Source organism: Solanum stenotomum, chromosome 12 (genome assembly GCF_019186545.1).
Source record: "Solanum stenotomum isolate F172 chromosome 12, ASM1918654v1, whole genome shotgun sequence".
Taxonomy (NCBI): domain Eukaryota; kingdom Viridiplantae; phylum Streptophyta; class Magnoliopsida; order Solanales; family Solanaceae; genus Solanum; species Solanum stenotomum.
Window position 1 is genome coordinate 14,652,219 of NC_064293.1, and position 20,608 is coordinate 14,672,826.

General features: G+C 37.5%; 1 protein-coding gene and 1 pseudogene across 1 annotated transcript; both read left to right on the plus strand.

Moving 5' to 3' along the window:
* Positions 1-3,672, plus strand: part of LOC125847134 (mitogen-activated protein kinase kinase kinase 20-like) — a 12,537-nt pseudogene extending 8,865 nt beyond the window's left edge.
* A 2,572-nt stretch (positions 3,673-6,244) lies between these two features.
* Positions 6,245-12,614, plus strand: LOC125847135 (uncharacterized). The gene is made up of 5 exons (XM_049526827.1): positions 6,245-6,615; positions 6,875-7,092; positions 8,645-8,693; positions 9,418-9,487; positions 12,516-12,614. Exons 1-5 carry the CDS (start codon positions 6,245-6,247, stop codon positions 12,612-12,614), a joined length of 807 nt encoding a protein of 268 aa, XP_049382784.1.
* The last annotated feature ends 7,994 nt before the right edge of the window (positions 12,615-20,608 follow it).

Genomic DNA, 20,608 nt, shown 5'->3' on the forward strand with positions numbered 1-20,608 from the left:
TTGAATCCATAATCCAATTCAAGGCGAGTTAGGATCAAAGTTAAGGGAAGTTAGAGTCAAGTCAAGCAAGGTTTAAAAGCAAGTTCAAGTAAGTTTTTAAAGTTATTCAAGAGTCTTTATTGAATGTTTTAACTTCATTTAAGGCTCAAGTTTCCAGTCAAGTTAAGTCAAGAGTTTCAAGTTCAGTTAAGAGTTTAAAGTTGAGTAAAGAGTTTAAAGTTGAGTTCATTTCTCAAAGTTATTAGGGAACTATGTATTCCCAAGGAAGTTTTAAGGAAATGTTTGTACATTTAAACAAGGTTGGAAACTGAGATTTCCAAATGAGCCTTCGGGCTAGTTTTTGAGTAATTATCTCATATCAGCAGGAAGAAATATGATTTAAAAACATAAGAGCCAGTACATTTTTGGGAGTAGTATCGAGCACCGAATTGGGGGAGCGTTCAAAGAACCCACAGCCCCCATAGAACCATGTTAGCCACCATGGGTAGAAAAGGATCATACTTTTAGATGAATCCTTTTCAGATTAGACTAGTGGATCCATTAGGCAGTTCAGATCTTATACCTTTGGCCGGGTATAAGATGCTCTGGCAGCGTGAGGTCGATCATTGTATCATCACTATAGCTCTTGTGTGATGGTTGTCGGTTACAGAAACTCCCACAGCAGTTATTGTATTTTCATACACATACATCATTGTATTTTTATATACATCAGTTTATTGTATTTCTATATATATCTCAGGCTTATTGTGTCTTTGTACACATACATAGTTTATAGTATGTTTTAAGCAGTCTTTCGTTATATCACACTTGTTTTAAATTGTCTTATATTGAAAGAAGTCAGTCAGGTTGAGTTGAGTTGAGCAAGGTAAGCTTTTCAGTTTCTTCCAGATCTCCTTCTAGACTATGTTGATTAGTTTCCAGCTCGCATACTCGTACATTCCATGTACTGATGCCAGTTGGCCTGCATCTTATTATGATGCAGACAGAGGTACCCAGGATCAGCATCCAGCACGCCGTTGATCCAGCTGAGCACTCCAGGGTCAGTGGTGAGCCTCCTTGCATTCCGGAGGACTCAATTATTTTGTGTTCTTAGTTTTGTTTTATTAGGGTGTTGCGGGGTCATGTCCCAACATCCATCTCAGTATTTAGAGGCTTCATAGACAGTTAGTCAGTTAGTATTGAGTCTCTCATCTATGTATATATGTAAATATTCTATTTTGAGAATCGAGTTTGCCCTGGTGGCCAGATTTTTATAAGTTAAGTTGTTGTGTAAACTTTGCTTTGCATGAAGTTATTCTCTTGAGTAGGTTTCCGTTGAGTTAAGAAAGCCAGGCCAAGGGTTCGCTTGGGGCCAGCAATGGTCTCCGAGTGCCGGTTCAGCCCAGGATGTAGGCTCGGGGCGTGACATTATGCTTTCAGATTAGTTTTATTTACTATTTTTCGCCTTTTTTTTTTCTTTTTCCATTATTTTTCTTCCAATCTTTTAATGCAAAAATAAAGAAATATAAATCGATCGGAAGAATTCATTTTTTTTTAAATGCAACGAGGTTTATTGTACACCACCTTATCCTGCAAAATTTTAATTATTTTTTTATAAAATCGGACCACAAGAATATATTGTATGCAACCTTACCCTGCATTTCTACAAGAAACTATTTTCTTAGCACGAACTTATAACCCCCTAGACAAGCTAAGTCTGATATTGAATCTTATAAATGGTGATAAATATATCTTTAATAAGTTTATATGATATCGTTTTATTTATTTATAGAGTTTCATGAAAATAATGTTATTTTTCTTTTAATTTTGTTTTAACAGATTTATTTGACGATTTAAGTGTGGAAATGCAATTATACATTTATAATATCACAATTAATAAATACACTTTAAAATATACTTTAAAGACATGAAGAAAGAAATAGATAAGAAGAATTAAAATAAAAAAGAAAAAGAAATGACGAAGCTAAGAACTTAATAAAATTTTCCACGAATGAAAAAGGAGTAAAAATGAGTTAAATCACTTTATTCCATATATTTGACCAAATTCATTTTTACTGAATTAGCATTCAATTCATTTTAAATTTATTATATTTATCCAATTAATAAAATTTCAAAAGGTAAGTTCATTTTAGAATTGTAAAATGAGAATTGTCTTGGAATTTGAAATTAAATAGTGATAGTTGTTCTCTTGATTCATTAATCAAGTGAATGACTTTGAATTCAAGTTAGTCCTTTTAATAAATCACAACTTATATAAGTGCTTGTTATTTTATGGTAAATATCTTATTAATTTTATACAACTTTAAATTATCATATAATAAAAGAAGTAAATATGAAAAAATTTAATAAAATTTCTTCTACTAGCACTGTGAAAGGGAAACACAGAAAAATTAGGAAACAAAACTGCTACATAAAATAAGTACATTTTATTTATATTTTAATGAGTTAGATCAAAATATGAATATCAAATCTATTGTTAACTTATAAGAATGTGGACATTAAATATAGTTTTTAAATGCTCCATTTTAAAGACATAAAAAAAATAGATAAGAAGAAATAAAATAGGAAAATAGAAAAATGGAAAATGGAAAAACTAAATAAAAGTCCAGAAAAGAACAAAGAAGGGTAAATATTCATGTGATCATTTATCATGACTCCTATACATACACTAAGAAAAGAGCTCACATTCAAGAAAAAAAGAGAACACTGTGAAATAATAGTAATGGTGGAAAAACAAGTGAATTTAAGTGGCAGAGAGGTAGAACATTGGGGAAAGGAAGCTATGGTTTTGTATCATTGGCTTCTACTGATACCCCTTCTCCTATGATACCATCTCTCATTGCCGTTAAATCTTGTATGTTGAACCGCTCTCAGTCTCTTCGAAATGAAAAGGAATTCTTAAGAGTGTTTGAGGATTGTCCTCAAATTATTCGATGTTTTCGATTTAATGTCACCTATGAAGATGACTTATATCTTTACAATTTGCTGCTCGAATTTGCCTCAGCTGGAAGCCTAGCTGATCGTATTGATGAATGAGGATTGCCTGAGTTTCAAGTCCAAAAGTACACCAAAATTGTTGTTTTAGGGCTCAGTTTGATTCACAAAAAAAGGATTATTCATTGCGACATAAAACCCCAAAACATTCTTCTTACTACTGATGGTGATGATGGTATGGCCAAGGTGGCAAAGATAGCTGATTTTGGACTTTCCATAACTTTGGAGCAGAACTGGAAAGAGAACGTGGGGCACAGAGGAACTAATAGGTACATGGCACCTGAAGCTCTAATTAAGAAGGAGTACTGCCCAGGAGTTGATATTTGGTCATTTGGATTTACTGTTTACATGATCACTGGGAGACCCCTATGGGAATCATCCAATTCGGAACCAAATTTTGAGAATCCCAAACTGTCTACAGAGGCAAAAGATTTCCTGAATAATTGTCTGGTCAGGAATCCAAGCGTGCGTTGGAGTGCAGACATGCTCTTGAATCACTCGTTTCTGAAATCAGCTGAAGATGTCCAGACTCCAGATACGAAGAAGAGGCAATGTGATGGCATGTCCTTGTTACGCAAGAAACACACAAAGACAGCATTCAAGACACAGCCACACATTAGTGATTTGGTTATACAACTTGATTCAGATTCTAAAGACGAAAACTCGTGCCCAAATTAAAGTTGCTAGCTAGTTTCTGATTGACTACAGAACGTTGGTTTAATTATCCTCAGCCTGTGACCAAAATGATCTTAGGTGTAACCCCTTTAGATTTAATTATCCTCTGAGTTGTGACTATGAATTATGTTCTTTATCTCCATAATTATCTTTCTTGTGTTGTGTTATATAAATCAGAATGTAACTTCATTTTGTTGGCATCTATCTTGACTCTCTAATTGAGTTTTGTTGGTATCTGTTAGGTTCCATATCAATAATATTGAACATGACTAATACTCCACAAGAGTGGTTAGTAATGTAACTCATAATAAATGATTATATACTCCCTAATTAACAATGAGTTACTTAATAGGAAAAAGAGAAAAAGTTTAAATTTATCTGTACAATATTCGAAATTGTTCAATTTTGCCTTTCGTTACAATTTTTTGTCTAACCCTACTTGTGTGACCAGGTAAAAATCTCATTTTTTCCTTGATCGTTTATTTATATGTAAAAAAATTTTAAAATTATAACAGAGTATTATATATGAATCCATAATTTTAAATTTACAAAAATTAAATCATAAATTCGTCTCTATTTTCTCCCATATATGTGAGCTTCTTAATTAATGCACTAATTTATTCACGGAACGAGGCAAAATTGTACATCTGTCTGCATTATACATCTTTAATTAAATGCCTATGTTAGACCAAGAATGAGGCAAAATTGAACTCTTTGTAATCTAGCTTAAAATGAAATGGACCTTTTATTATATGATATTATAATTAGCAAAGTTGAATGAATTTTTATAACAAAAATAATTATTTTAACATTTTCTACTCTTTGTTATCTAGCGTAAAACGGAGGAAAAAAACATTTATGATGAGTTACTATTACTAACCACTCTTGTGGATGGTCAAATAAATTTCAACTTCAAATTATAGAAAATGTGTAACATCTCGCAATTTGAAATAGCTAGGAAGAAGCTAAGAATTGGAAATAGTCATTTTTGGAAAGAATTGAAAATCTGGAAATTTGTTTAGGTTAGGAAAAATGAGTTTTTGGTCAACTTCAAATGGCCATAACTCTTAGATCAAGATGAGTTAGGTGTACTTCCAGATATTGTTGGAAGCTCTTGGAATGATCTTTCCCACGCCGCCGAGTTTGCGCGATTCCCAGTTCATATGAGAAAGTGAGGCCCTTTGGAAGTTGGGCTGTTGGATTAAGGAAAGTCCAAATTCGGATTTTTGAAAGGTAGTTTGGTCTTTTCCTTACCCTTTTATTTTAATTCATTTTGGTTAATTACTTAGGGGTCTAAACTGAACTTAGTCAGTTTACGCTTTTGTAAAAAGAGTTAGGGTTTTGAGAGAAGAGAAAAGAAGAGGAGAAAAGAGGAGAAAGGAGAAGAACATTCAAGATTCGTCAAGTTCATCGAGTTTGGCTTGTGGATTTCGTCGGAGGTGATCCCTACAAGGTATGTGAGATCACATAGCATTGAGTTAATTCCTCCACGTGTCAATCATGATTTATTTTAGCGAATTTAAGTTCTTGAAAGTTTAGAAATTGAGTTCTTGAATGGGTTTGTTGAAGTTTCATTAGATTCTTGTCTCGCTGAATTCGTTGAGGAGTTGTTTGTTCCTAATCTGTGATTTTAGGTAGAATCTGATGTACTTTGAACAGTTAATCGATTCTAAGTGTTAGGTAAAAGAACCCATGAAGTTTAGAGGGTTTAGAGCCGAAAAATGAAGAAGACATTTCTTCGGACGAAATCTGACATCATTGGCGCATCGTAGATCTGAGTTGAGTTGAGCCAGGTAAGTTCTTCAGTTCCTTTCAGATTCTTTTCAAACCTATGTTGTGTTTAGTATTCCAACTCACATACTCGTACAATCAATGTATTGATGCCAGTTGGCCTGCTTCTTATTATGATGCATACACAGGTAACTAGGATTGACATCCAGCACATCGTTGATCCAGTGAGCAGTTCAGAGTCTGTTAGTGTGCCTCTTTGCATTTCGGAGGATCCTATTGTTTACTTTCAGTATTAGATAATTCATTAGGATGTCATGGGCTGTCCCGACATCCATCTCAGTTGTTTTAGAGGCTTCATAGATAGTCAGTCAAATGTTAGTTCATTCGTCATCATTTTTCTATTGACTTATGTTCAGATTTGAGTTGCCATTTTGGCGAAGTTAAATGTTTATTTTCAAAACATTATGAGTTCAGTTTTGAGACAACTAAGTTGTTTAGCATTTGAATTCCTTTCATATTGCATATAGTCATCCGCTGAGTAATTAAGCCAGTATAACGGTTCGCTTGGGTCCAACAATGGTTCTCGAGTGTCGGCCATGTCCAGGGTGTAGGCTCGGGGAGTGACAAACTTGGTATCAGATCCTAGAGTTCAAGAGTCCTAGGGAGTCTATGAAGACGTGTCTGTAGAGTCCTATTTATCGGTGTGAAGCGTGTCACATCTATAATTAGGAGTTTGCAGCATATAGGAAAATTTCTCAATTCTTTCACACTAATTTCGTGTGTTAAAGTTTGATCTCTAAAAAGTTTCCTTTTAACTCGTGCTTGCGCGTGTTTCCAGATAATCATGCCTCCAGGAAGAGCAGTCAAAGGTCGTCCTGCTAGGAGAAATGTCGAGGAACAAAGGGTACCTAATGCACTAGAATTGCAACCCCAAGGAGAGGTCACCAAGGCTAAATTCTGTGAAGGTATCCGGATGTTAAGTCAAGTTGCGACCTATCAAATTGGACAGAGAGATAATCTACAGGAAGTGGCTGATACTTCAAGGATCTGTGAGCTTTTAAGGATGAACCCACCAAGCTTCTTATGTTCAAGTGTCACTGAGGATCTGAAAAACCTAATTGAGGAGCTAAAAAGGGTATTTGATTTGATGCATTTTGCTGATGAGGAGAGGGTGGAACTAGCTGCATACCAAATGAAGGGTGTCGCTAGAATTTGGTTCGACTAATGGAAAAAGAATAGGGCTGAGGATGCACCAATAGTGAGTTGGGTTGTGCTTGAGAGTGCTCTCATAGGGCGTTTCTTTCGCCGCAAGTTGCGAGAGGCAAATATAAGAGAGTTTCTCACCCTTAATCCGGAGTCTATGAGTGTTCATGAGTACAATTTGAAGTTCACCCAACTTTCCCGCTATTCTCCGAAGATGGTTACTGACATGAGAAGTAAGATGAGTTTATTTGTTATTGGGTCGTCTCGTCAGTCAAGCAAGGAAGGCAAGGCAAGCTATGCTGATCGGGGATATGGACCTAGCAAGGCTTATGATCCATGTACAACAAGTTGAGGAAGATAAGCTGAAGGATAGAAAAGAGTTTAATAATAAGAGGGCTAAGACATCAGGGAACGAGTTCAGGCAGCAAAAGAGTAGTGCGAACCGGACTTTCTTCCAACAGAAACCGAAAGGACCTGCCCCATCATCTGGTAGTGCACCTGCACCTAAGAACAAAGGTAAGTACAATAGTCAGAATTCCCAGAGTTTCAGAGCTAAACCTGCCTATTCTCAAGGCAGTATTGCACAAAGGGGTAGTAAACCTCCTGCATGTACTAAGTGTGGTAGGAACCACTCATGGATGTGTCGTGATGGCTCCACTAGTTGTTTCAAGTGTGGTCAGAACGGTCATTTTATGAGGGAGTGTCATGAGAACAGGCAGGGAAATGGTAATGGGAGCAATAGAGCCCAGTTTTCTTCAGTTGCCCCACCAAACAGAGCTTCACCTAGAGGAACTACTTCTGATACTGGCGGAGGAACATACTGCTTCTATGTTATCAATAGTCGCCAAGAGCAAGAGGATTCGCCAGATGTTGTCACTGGTATGATTCAAGTCTTTGACTTTATTGTTTATGCTTTGCTAGACCCAGGAACGAGTTTACCTTTTATAACTCCTTATGTTGCTATGAATTCTGATGTTATTCCTGAACCACCTAGTGAACCATTCAGTGTTTCTATACCTGTTGGTGATTATATTCTAACCGAAAGAGTTTAACGTGATTGTTTCTTTTCCATCAGTAACAGGAATACCATGGTAGATTTTGATGTCATTCTAGGTATGGACTGAATTCATGCCTGTTATGCTTCAGTTGATTGTAGAACTCGAGTTGTAAAGTTTTAGTTTCCAAATGAACAAGTCTTAGAGTGGAAAAGCAGTTCAGCAGTGCCTAAGGGTCGTTTTATTCCTCGCTTTAAGGCAATGAAGTTACTTTCTAAGGGGTGTGTCTATCACTTAGTCCGAGTTAATGACTCTAGTGTTGAGATACCTCATATTCAGTCTGTTTCAGTAGTAAGAGAGTTCCTAGAAGTCTTTCCAAATGGTCTACCCGGTGTCCCTCCTGAGAGAGAAATAGACTTCGGTATAGACCTTCATCCAGATACTCGTCCTATATCTATTTCGCCATATAGAATGGCACCAGCAGAGTTGAAAGAGTTTTAAGAGCAGTTGAAAGTAAGGGAATGTGATATTCCAAAGATAACATTCAGGACCCGTTAATGTCATTATGAGTTTCTGGTCATGTCATTCGGTTTGACTAATGCACCAACAACGTTGATGGACCTTATAAACAGAGTCTTCAAACCTTATTTAATTTAGATATGTTTATTATAATCTTTATTGATGACATACTAATCTATTCAAGGAATGAAGAAAATCATGCTAGCCATCTCAGAATAGTTCTTCATACTTTGAAAGATAGGAAGTTGTATGACAAATTCTCTAAGTGTGAGTTTTGGCTTGAGTCTGTGGCATTCTTGGGCCACATAGTTTCCGGTGATGGAATTAGAGTTGGCACTTTAAAGATAGAGGTAGTGCAGAACTAGCCTACACCCACATCTCCAACGGATATTAGGAGTTTCTTAGGGTTGGCTGACTATTATAGAAGGTTCGTTGAAGGGTTCTCATCTATTTTCTCTCCTTTGACCAAGTTGACTCAGAAGACAGTGTAATTTCAATGGTTTGAAACTTGTGAGAAAAGTTTGCAGGAATTGAGAAAGAGGTTAACTACTCTCCCAGTTTTGACCTTACCGGAAGGTACTCAAGGTTTTGTGGTGTATTGTGATGCATTTAGAGTTGGCTTGGGTTGTGTATTAACGCAAAATGGCAAAGTTATAGGTTATGCCTCAGACAGTTGAAAGTTCATAAGAAAAACTATCCAACATATGACTTAGAGTTGGTTGCCGTAGTATTTGCTTTGAAAATATGGCGTCATTATCTTTATGGTGTGCATGTGGATGTGTTCACCAATCATAAGAGCCTTTCGTATGTGTTTAGTCAGAAAGAGCTTAATCTCAGACAAAGGAGGTGGCTAGAATTACTCAAGGGTTATGACATGAGTATTCTTTACCACCCAGGTAAGGCTAATGTTGTTGGTGATGCCTTAAACAGGTTGTCTATGGTTAGTACTGCCCATGTTGAGGAAGATAAGAAAGAGTTAGCAAAAGATGTGCATAGACTTGCACGATTATGAGTTCTACTAGTGGATTCCACAGAAGGAGGAACAGTGGTGATGAATGGGACTGAATCATCATTAGTGTCAGAAGTAAAAGGAAAGCACGACCAAGATCCTTTATTGCTTGAATTAAAGGCAAGTGTTCATAAGCAAAAAGTGATGGCTTTTGAACAAGGGGGAGATAGTGGTTTGAGGTATCAAGGTGGATTGTGTGATTGGGTGTACTTGAAAGTTTCACCTATGAAGGGAGTTATGAGGTTTGGGTAAGAAGGGAAAACTTAGCCCCCAGTATGTTGGTCCTTACAGAATTTCCAAAAGGATTGGCAAGGTAGCTTATGAATTGGAGTTACCACAAGAGTTAACAGCGGTTCATCAGGTATTCCATGTCTCCATGTTGGAGAAGTGCATGGGATATCCTTCACTTATCATACCAACCGAAGATATTGGTATCAAGGATAGCTTGTCTTGTGAAGAGTTTCATGTTCAGATTCTAGATTGCCAAGTTCGCAAGTTTAGAACAAAAGAGGTAGCATCAGTCAAAGTTCTTTGGAGAAACCGATTTGTTGGGGAAACTACTTGGGAAGCTCAGGAAGATATGAAAAGGAGATATCCATATCTCTTTGAGTCTGGAAAAAATGCAGACCAAGATACTAATTCTCTTCTTAGTACTCTTTAAATTATAAGTTAGCATGTTGTAATTACTTTGCTTGTTGGGTGTTTGAACTTGATGTTACCACACTTATCCTAGTAAGAGTAATCTCATTCGAGGACGAATATTCCTAAGAGGGAGATATTATAACATCTTGCAATTTGAAATAGCTAGGAAGAAGCTAAGAATTGGAAATAGTCATTTTTGGAACGAATTGAAAATCTGGAAATTTGTTTAGGTTAGAAAAAGTGAGTATTTAGTCAACTTCAAACGGCCATAACTCCTAGATCAGGATGAGTTAGGTGTATTTCCAGATATTGCTGGAAAGCACTTGGAATGATCTTTCCCACACCGCCGAGTTTGCGCGATTCCGAGTTCATATGAGAAAATTAGGCCCTTTGGAAGTTGAGTTGTTGGATTAAGGAAAGTCCTTATTCGGATTTTTGGAGGGTAGTTTGGTCTTTTCCTTACCATTTTATTTTAATTCATTTTTGGTAATTACTTAGGGGTCTAAACTGAACTTAGTCAGTTTACGCTTTTGGAAAAAGAGTTAGGGTTTTGAGAGAAGAGAAAGAAGAGGACAAAAGAGGAGAAAGGAGAAGAACGTTCAAGATTCGTCAAGATCGTCGAGTTTGGCATGTGGATTTCGTCAGGGGTGATCCCTACAAGGTATATGAGATCACATAGCATTGAGTTAATTTACCCACATGTCAATCATGATTTATTTTAGCAAATTTTAGTTCTTGAAAGATTAGAAATTTGAGTTCTTGAATGGGTTTGTTGAAGTTTCATTAGATTCTTGTTTCGCTGAATTCGTTGAGGAGTTGTTTGATCCTAATCAGTGAATTTAGGTTCTATTTTAGGTAGAATCTGATGTACTTTGAACAGTTAATCAATTCTAAGTGTTGGGTAAAAGAACCCGTGGCGTTTAGAGGGTTCAGAGCCGAAAATCAAAGAAGAGATTGCGTCGGACGAGATCTGACATCAGTGGCGCATCGTAGAGCTGGTTCCCAGTTTTGGGAATTTTCGTTTCACGTTGCGGAGTCGTCACGGAGTCTTCTGCCTCAAAATTCATTTTCGAAATTAAAAATTAAATATGTCTCTGCGTCGCGGACCCACCCTCAGATATTGATTTTTGTTCTTTTTCTCATTTTAGCTATCTAAATTCATTTCTAAACATCATGAGATCTTTCATATCACAAATCACGATCCTTGAATCCATAATTTAATTTAAGGATCATTTAGGAGTCAGGTCAAGAGAAGTCAAGAGTTAAGTCAAAAGTTAAGTTTAGAGAAGTTCATAAAGTTTCTTTTTTTAAAAGTCTTTTACAAACGTTTTAACTTAGTTTTAAGACTTAAGTTTTGAGTTGAGTAAAGAGTAAAGATTAAACCTTGAAGTTCATTTCTTCAAAAATATATGGGGACTATGTATTCCCAAAGGGTTTAAAATGTTTTCACATTTAAACAAGAAAGGAAAACCTTCATTTCCAAAGAGCCTTTGAGTTAGCTTTCTGAAAAGAGTAAGTACTTTTATAATTAAGCAAGAGGGGAAACTTTGATTTCCAAGATAGCCTTTGAGCTAAGTTTTGAGCCATTATCTCAACTAACAGAAAGAAGTATGTTTTGAACATAAAGAGCTAATATCATATTTTGGGAGTAGTATTGAGCACCAATATGGGTACGAGCTTGAGTTCAGGTAACTCACGCCTCCATAAACCATGTATCCATCATGGGTAGAAAAGGGTCATACTTTTTAGTTGAATCATTTTTGCATAGACTAGTGGATCCACTTTGTAATTTAGGTCATATACCCCAGGCAAGGTATAGGATGCGCTGGTAGCGTGAGGGAGATCGCTGTATCATCATAATAGTTCTTATATGATGGTTGTCGGTTAGAGAAACTCTCACAACAGTACTTTGTATTTTTATATACTTCAGTTTATTTGTATTTTTACGTACATCTCAGAGTTATTTGCATACTCACAGAGTGGACATCATGTTTTAAACAACTTTTCTTTATATTGCACTTGTGTTAAACTATTTTATGTTGAAATGAGTTTAGCTATGTTGAGTTGAGTTGAGCCAGGTAAGTTCTTCAGTTCCTTTCAGATTCTTTTCAAGCCTATGTTGTGTTTAGTATTACAACTCATATACTCGTACATTCAATGTACTGATGCCAGTTGGCCTGCATCGCATTATGTTGCAGACGCAGGTAACTAGGATCGGCATCCAGCACATCGTTCATCCAGTGAGCAGTTCAGAGTCTGTTGGTGACCGTCTTTGCATTATTTTCAGTATTAGATAATTCATTAGGATGTCATGGGCTGTCCCGACATGCATCTCAGTTGTTTTAGAGGCTTCATAGATAGTCAGTCAAAACATTATGAGTTCACTTTTGAGAAAATTAAGTTGTTTAGCATTTGAATTCCGTTCTTATTGCATATAGTCTTTCGATGAGTAAGTAAGCTAGTCTAAGGGCGCTTAGGTCCCGCAATGGTTCTCGAGTGTCGGCCACGTCCAGGGTGTAGGCTCGTGGAGTGACAAACTTGGTATCAGATCCTAGAGTTCAAGAGTCCTAGGGAGTCTATCAAGTCGTGTCTGTAGAGTAATATATATCGGTGTGAAGTGCACCTTATCTATAATTAGGAGTTTGCAACAGTTAGGAAAATTTCTCATATCTTTCACACTCATTTCGTGCGTTAGAGATTGATCTCTAAAAAGTTTCCCTCTAACTCGTGTTTGTGCATGTTTACAGATAATCATGCCTCCAGGAAGTACAGTCAGAGGTCGTCCTGCTAGGAGAAATGTCGAGGAACAAAGGCTACCTAATGCATCAGAAGTGCAACCCCAATGAGAGGTACCCAAGGCTGAATTCTGTGAAGGTATCCGGATGCTAAGTCAAGTTACGACTTATCAGTCAAGCAAGTAAGGCAAGGAAGTTATGCGAATAGGGGATACGAACCTAGCAAGGCTTATGATCAATGTACAACAAGTTGAGGAGGATAAGCTGAAGGATAGAGAAGAGTTCAATAATAAGAGGGCTAAGGCATCAGGGAACGAGTTCAAGCAGCAACAGAGTAGTACGAACCGGTCTTCCTTCCAACAGAAACAGAGTTTCAGAGCTAAACCTGCCTATTCTCAAGGCAGTATTGCACAAAGGGGTAGTAAGCCTCGTGCATGTACTAAGTGTGGTAGGAACCACTCATGGATGTGTCGTGATGGCTCGACTCATTGTTTCAAGTGTGGTTAGAACGGTCATTTTACAAGGGAGTGTCCTGAGAACAGGCAGGGAAATGGTAATGGGGACAATAGAGCTCAGCTTTCTTCAGTTGCTCCACCAAACAGAGCTTCACCAAGAGGGGTTACTTCTGATACTGGCGGAGGAACATACCGATTGTATGCTATCAATAGTCGCCAAGAGCAAGAGGATTCGCCAGATGTTGTCAGTGGTATGATTCAAGTCTTTGACTTTACTGTTTATGCCTTGCTAGACCCAAGAGTGAGTTTACTTTTTGTAACTCCTTATGTTGCTATGAATTTTGATGTTATTCCTGAACAACTTAGTGAACCATTCGGTGTTTCTACACTTGTTGGTGATTCTATTCTAGCAGAAAGAGTATATCGTGATTGTTTCGTTTCTCTCAATCACAAGAGTACCATGGTAGATTTTGATGTCATTCAAGGTATGGACTGACTTCATGTCTGTTATGCTTCAGTTCATAATAGAACTCGAGTTGTAAAGTTTCAGTTTCCAAATGAGCAAGTCTTAGAGTGGAAAAGCAGTTCAGTAGTGCCTAAGGGTTATTTTATTCCTCACTTTAAGGCAATTAAGTTGGTTTATAAGGGGTGTGTCTATTACTTAGTCCGAGTTAATGACTATAGTGTTGAGATACCTTATATTCTATTTACTTCAGTAGTAAGAGAGTTCCTAGAAGTCTTTCCAAATGATCTACTCAGAGTCCCTCCTGAGAGAGAAATATACTTCGGTATAGACCTTCTTCCAGATACTCGTCCTATATCTATTCTGCCATATAGAATGGCACCAGCAGAGTTGAAAGAGTTATAAGAGCAGTTGAAAGTAAGGGAATGTGATATTCCAAACACAACATTCAGGACCCGTTAAGGTCATTATGAGTTTCTGGTCATGTCATTCGGTTTGACTAATGCACCAGCAGCGTTCATGGACCTTATGAATAGAGTATTCAAACCTTATTTAGATATGTTTGTTATAGTCTTCATTGATGACAAACTAATCTATTCAAGGAATGAAGAAAATCATGCTAGCCATCTCAGAATAGTTCTTCATATTTTGAATGATAGGAAGTTGTATGCCAAGTTCTCTAAGTGTGAGTTTTGGCTTGAGTCTGTGGCATTCTTGGGCCACATAGTTTCAGGTGATGGAGTTAGAGTTGACATTCAGAAGATAGAGGGAGTGCAGAACTGGCCTACACCCACATCTCCAACGGATATTCGGAGTTTCTTAGGGTTGGCCGACTATTATAGAAGGTTCGGCGAAGTGTTCTCATCAATTTTGTCTCTTTTGACCAAGTTGACTCAGAAGACAGTGAAGTTTCAATGGTCTGAAGCTTGTGAGAAAGGCTTTCAAGAATTGAGAAAGAGGTTAACTACTCCCCCAGTTTTGACCTTACCGGAAGGTACTCAAGGTTTTGTGGTGTATTGTGAAGCATCTAGAGTTGGCTTGGGTTGTGTATTAACGCAAAATGGCAAAGTTATAACTTATGCCTCAGACAATTTAAAGTTCATGAGAAGAACTATGCAACACATGACTTAGAGTTGGTTGTCGTAGTAATTGCTTTGAAAATAAAGCGTCATTATCTTTATGGTGTGCATGTGGATGTGTTCACCGATCATAAGAGCCTTCATTATGTATTTAGTCAGAAAGAGCTTAATCTCAGACAAAGGAGGTACTCAAGGGTTATAACATGAGTATTCTTTATGATGAGTTACAATTACTAACCACTCTTGTGGATGATAAAATAAATTTCAACTTCAAATTATAGAAAATGTGTAACATCTCGCAATTTGAAATAGCTAGGAAGAAGCTAAGAATTGGAAATAGTCATTTTTGGAATGAATTGAAAATCTGGAAATTTGTTTAGGTTAGGAAAAGTGAGTTTTTGGTCAACTTCAAACGACCCTAAATCCTAGCCAAGGATGAGTTAGGTGTACTTCCAGATATGGTTAGAAATCTCTTGGAATGATCTTTCCAACACCTCCAAGTTTGCGCGATTCCGAGTTTGTATTCGAAAGTTTGGCCCTTTGGAAGTTGGGCTGTTTGATTAAGGAAAGTCCAAATCCGGATTTTTAAAGGGTAGTTTGGTCTTTTCCTTACCCTTTTATTTTAATTCATTTCTGTTAATTACTTAGGGGCCTAAACAGGACTTAGTCAGTTTACACTTTTGGAAAAAGAGTTAGGGTTTTGAGAGAAGAGAAAAGATGAAGAGAAAATGGAAGAAAGGAGAAGAACGTTTAAGATTCGTCAAGATCGTCGAGTTTGACTTGTAGATTTCATCGGGGGTGATCCCTACTAGGTATGTGAGCTCACATAGCGTTGGGTTAATTCACCCACGCGCCAATCATGATTTATTTTAGCGAATTTAAATTCTTGAAAGCTTAGAAATTGAGTTCTTAAATGGGTTTGTTGAAATTTCATTAGATTCTTGTTTCATTGAATTCGTTGAGGAGTTGTTTGATCCTAATCTGTGATTTTAGGTTTTATTTTGAGTAGAATCTGATGTACTTTGAACATTTAATCAATTCTAAGTGTTGGGTAACAGAACCCACGGAGTTTAGAGTGTTTAGAGCCGAAAAACAAAGAAGAGATTTCGTCGGACGAAATCCGACATCAGTGGCACGTCGCGGAGATGGTTCCCAGTTTTGGGAATTTTCTTTTCGCTTCGCAGAGCCGTCACGGAGTCTTCTGCCTCAAAAGTCATTTTCAAAACTTAAAATTAAATATGTCTCCGCGACGCGGACCCACCCTCAGATATTGATTTTTGATCTTTTTCTCATGTTTAGCTATCTAAATTTATTCCTAAACATAATGTGATCTTTCCTATTACAAATCACGATCCTTGAATCCATAATTCAATTTAAGGATCAGTTAGGAATCAAATCAAGCGAAGTCAAGAGTTAAGGTAAGAGAAGTTCATTAAGTTTCTTTTTTTAAAAAGACTTTTACAAACGTTTTAACTTTGTTTAAAGACTTAAGTTTTAAGTTGATTAAAGAGTAAAGAGTAAAACTTGAAGTTCATTTCTTCAAAAGTAAATGGGGACTATGTATTCATAAGAAAGGAAAACCTTGATTTCCAAAGAGCCTTTGAGATAGTTCTCAGAAAAGAGTAAATGCTTTCATAATTAAGCAAGTGGGGAAACTTTGATTTTCAAGATAGACTTTGAGCTAAGTTTTGAGCAACTATCTTAAATAACAGAAATAAGTATGTTTTAAACATAAAGAGCTAGTATCATATTTTGGGAGTAGTATTGAGGACTGATTTTGGGACAAGCTTGAGTTCAGATAACTCATGTCTCTATAAATCATGTCGCCATCATGGGTAGAAAAGGGTCATACTTTTTAGATGAATCATTTTCACATAGACTAGTGGATCCACTTAGTAATTTAGGTCCTATACCCCCGGCAGGGTATATGATGCACTGGCAATGTGAGGGAGATCGATGTATCATCACAATAGCTATTATGTGATGGTTGTCGGTTAGAGAAACTTCCACAACAGTACTTTGTATTTTTATATATATCAGTTTATTTGTATTTTTACATACATTTCAGAGTTATTTGTATCTTTGCATACTTACAGAGTTGACATCATATTTTAAACAGCTTTTCTTTATATTGCACTTGTTTTAAACTGCTTTATATTGAAATGAGTTTAGTTATGTTGAGTTGAGATGAGCCAGGTAAGTTCTTCGGTTCCTTTTTGTTTTTTTTCAAGCCTATGTTGTGTTTAGCATTCCAACTTGCATACTCGTACATTCAATGTACTGATGCCAATTGGCCTGCATCGTATTATGATGCAGACGCAGGTAACTAGGATCGACATCCAGCGCATCGTACATCCAGTGAACAGTTCAGAGTCTGTTGGCAAGCCTCTTTGCATTCCAGAGGATCCCTTTGTTTACTTTCAGTATTAGATAGGTCATTAGGATGTCGTGGGCCTATCCTGACATCCATCTCAGTTGTTTTAGAGGCTTCATATATAGTCAATCAGATGTTAGTTCATTCGTCATCATTTTGCTATTGCCTTATGTTCAGATTTGAGTTGCCATTTTGGCTAGGTTAAATGTTTATTTTCAAAACATTATGAGTTTAGTTTTGAGACAGTTAAGTTGTTTAGCATTTGAATTCCTTTCTTATTGCATATAGTCTTCCGCTGAGTAAGTAAGCCGAGCCAAGGGTTTGCTTGGGGCCAGCAATAGTTCTTGAGTGTCGGCCATGTCCAGGGTGTAGGCTCGGGGAGTGACAAAATGTGAATAAGTTATCCTCCAAATTTGTTCAAACATTTGATAAATTATTAAACATGAGCAATCTCAATTATCTAAAACTTCTGATTCCTTAGTAAAGTTTAATGATTTTTGTTACTACAAATTACAAAACCCAGTTAAGTAAATTTCAATGATATATGTATAAAAACTGAATAATTTTTATGCTGCAACAAATAATCTAGTAAAAAAAAAACTATGCTATTACGTGTGAAATCTGAAGTATTCTGTTTTTTCAAGTTTTATACCTGAATTATTAGGTATGAGGGTTTCCTGCCTAAATTGTGATCAACTATTTATCAAAACGTACCTCAGATCATCTATATGTTGTTCCCTTATTCTGCCTCAAATAACACCACCATTAAAATAGGAAAATTGAACAATTGTCAAAATCCATAAACATGTCTTTGGAGACGCCTTCCTCCGAATGTTTCTTCCAGTATTCAATCACTTTAATTTGGTCATTGTTTTTCTATAGACATTAGGCAGGGGATGACATTTGAAACACAATCGTCTTCAATCATATTCTTGATAGCTTGTGACCTTACGACTCTCGCCTCGTCCAGTACAAATACCTTACCATCGCAAGTCTTTAGAGTTAAAAACTTTGTTAAACAAGACATGATGATAAAAATATATTTGAATAAGAGATGTTAATTTATTTTTGTTGAGAATATTATTGAAAGGAGATTTGAATGACTATAGTGTCTGAGAGGTTTGAAGGGCTTAATTTATAGAGTAGTAGGTTTTCACTGTTCTAGTTGTAGGAAGTCAAAATGGGGAAAAAAAGGTTCATGGGAATATTTATGGAGACTATTGCATAGAAACAAAAAATTTCTTGTAATTGGAGTTAATGAGTGTTTGAAAAATCCAATTGTAATGACCCTCCAGGTCATTTTTAAATTAAAGCATTCATTGCATCGTTTAGAGCATTCATGTAGCGACCCCAAGCCATTTATGACTTGCTGGCACTGACTGTTCGGTCGCCTGGTCGTTCGTTTAGGTTTTAGGCCCGTTTCCCTGTTTTGGAGATTTTTATAACTTGAAAAGTTGACTTTGGTCAACCTTCTTGGAAGTCGTGCTCAGATGAAAATTCTAACAGGTAGGTTAGCTTCGGAATATCGATTTTGGTCTAGAACGACCCTTTGTTCACNATGAAAATTCTGACAGCTAGGTTAGCTTCGGAATATCGATTTTGGTCTAGAACGACCCTTCGTTCACTTCCCGAGGGTTTAGATAGCAGTTGTGGAATCTGGCTCAAAATGATACTGGGTGTGGGACCCACTTTTCATCGAAGCGAGCTCCAAATGGAAATTCCGCCATCACCGTTGAGTCCGAAATATCGTTTCCAAACAGATTCCATATATGGTTTGTATTTTTTTGACTCCGAACGAGTCCGAAACATTGGAATTTAAGTTTGAAGGGTTGTAGAATTTTAACGCGGCAGTGACGTGGCAGAGCCAAGCGATGCCATGTGGCAGCGGATGGAAATCTGGAAATTTCCAGATTTTAGGACGATTTTCGTCCATTTTTCTTTCACAACTTCAACATAAGATTTCTCTTTCATTTTGAGTCCAAATTAGGTGCTTCAAAAGGCTAACTTCAAGAGAATTTCGTGGGGAATATAGAGGTGATCTCAGAAACGCGAGGGGAGGCTTCGTTTGAGGTAAGGAATCGAATTTAGCCACTGCTAGAGTGTTGTTCGGAATGAATTGTTGTTGAATTTTGAAATGTGAGATCTTGATCATCTTAGGTCCGTTTTGAGTCATTCTTGAGGCTAACTTATAGAGTTTTTCGCAAGGATCGTCGTGGTATAATCTGTTTGGGTTAAAAGGGTCTCATTTTTCCAGAAATTGGTGATCAAGGGGCTGCCCATTTTAATTGTTGTGGCTGATTTGCTATATTTTAAGCATCTGTTTGTGCTAAATTTTGGGGTATTAGTTTAGTAAGGTATTTGGGACGTTTTCACGGATTCGTTTTTGAGATTCCAATTGTGGGCCCCACAATCCCGTTTTAGACCCGATTTTGGGTCCGTCTCCGAAAAATATAATTCTAGTGTCAACATATTCGTAATGACGAGGTGATTAACCTTTTGTTAGTGGGGAAGCATTTGGAGACCGTTCGGAGGGGAAAAGTTCCAATACCGTGAGTTGGAGTACGCGTGGTCGGCTTTCAGGTAGGCGATGACTTTCCCTCGTGAGATTGAGCATGTTTAGGCATTTGTTTATTGATTTTCTTGAGTATGGAGGGGTTCGGGTGTCGAGCATGCTAAATTTCTATAATCCCTGCCTTAGACCTTATTTCGGGAGAGTGTTGGATTATGACAGCATGTCTCTTGATATTATTGAATATCCATATCTTGTGGTGTGTATGATAATATTGATTTGAAGTATGGTTGGCCTTAGTCTAGGCTTAGACTAGTGTTTTCATAGACTTGCGAGGTTTCGGATGTCGTTGGGTAGTAGAACTTTTTCCGACGTCGATTCGGACGGTCAGCTCCTTGTAGATTGATATAGCCGACTTGAGTCTGATAGTCTGAGTCTTAGCTACGCGGTAACTCAGCTTAAGACCTTGTATCCATAATGCCCTGCTTTTCTATCGGCTACAGTACCCGGTTAGAGTCCGTGGTCCAGCTTACTTATGTTCAGGCTTAGCTACAGTACCTGGTTAGAGTCTGTGGTCCAGCTTACCTGTGATCTGGTTTCGGCTACAGTACCCGGTTAGAGTCCGTGGTCCAGCTTACTTATGTCCAGGCTTAGCTACAGTACCCGGTTAAAGTCCGTTTTCTAGCTTACCTGTGATCTGATTTTGGCTACAGTACCCGGTTCGAGTCCGTGGTCCAGCTTACCTGTGATCTGATTTTGGCTACAGCACCCGGTTCGAGTCCGTGGTCCAGCCCACCCGTGCCCGACCTTTGGCTACAGCACCCGGTTCGAGTCCGTGGTCCAGCCCATATAGGTTGACTCATTAGCTATAGTACCCGGTTCGAGTCCGTGGTCCAGCTTGCACGTGGTGTATTCCCAATTCCTCACTAAAGCTTCAGTTTAGTCTTGATTACTCTCATCTGCAGGTTGAGGTTTTGGAGGTTGGAGAGATTCCGGTTAAAGTCCGGGACGTAATGAGATCTTGGAATATGATTGGGAATGGTTCAGTTACAAGTCCGGAAATTGGTAATATTGTGATAGACCTTCTAGCTCCATTATTTTACTTCAACTGTCGGTCCATCTGCCGGGCTTATGGGGGTCCGTGCAGGTGGTTTCTTTTATTGTGCACGAGCGTACCCGTCGGGTTTATGGGAGCCCGGCGGAGTTAGTTAGATTACTTGTCTTT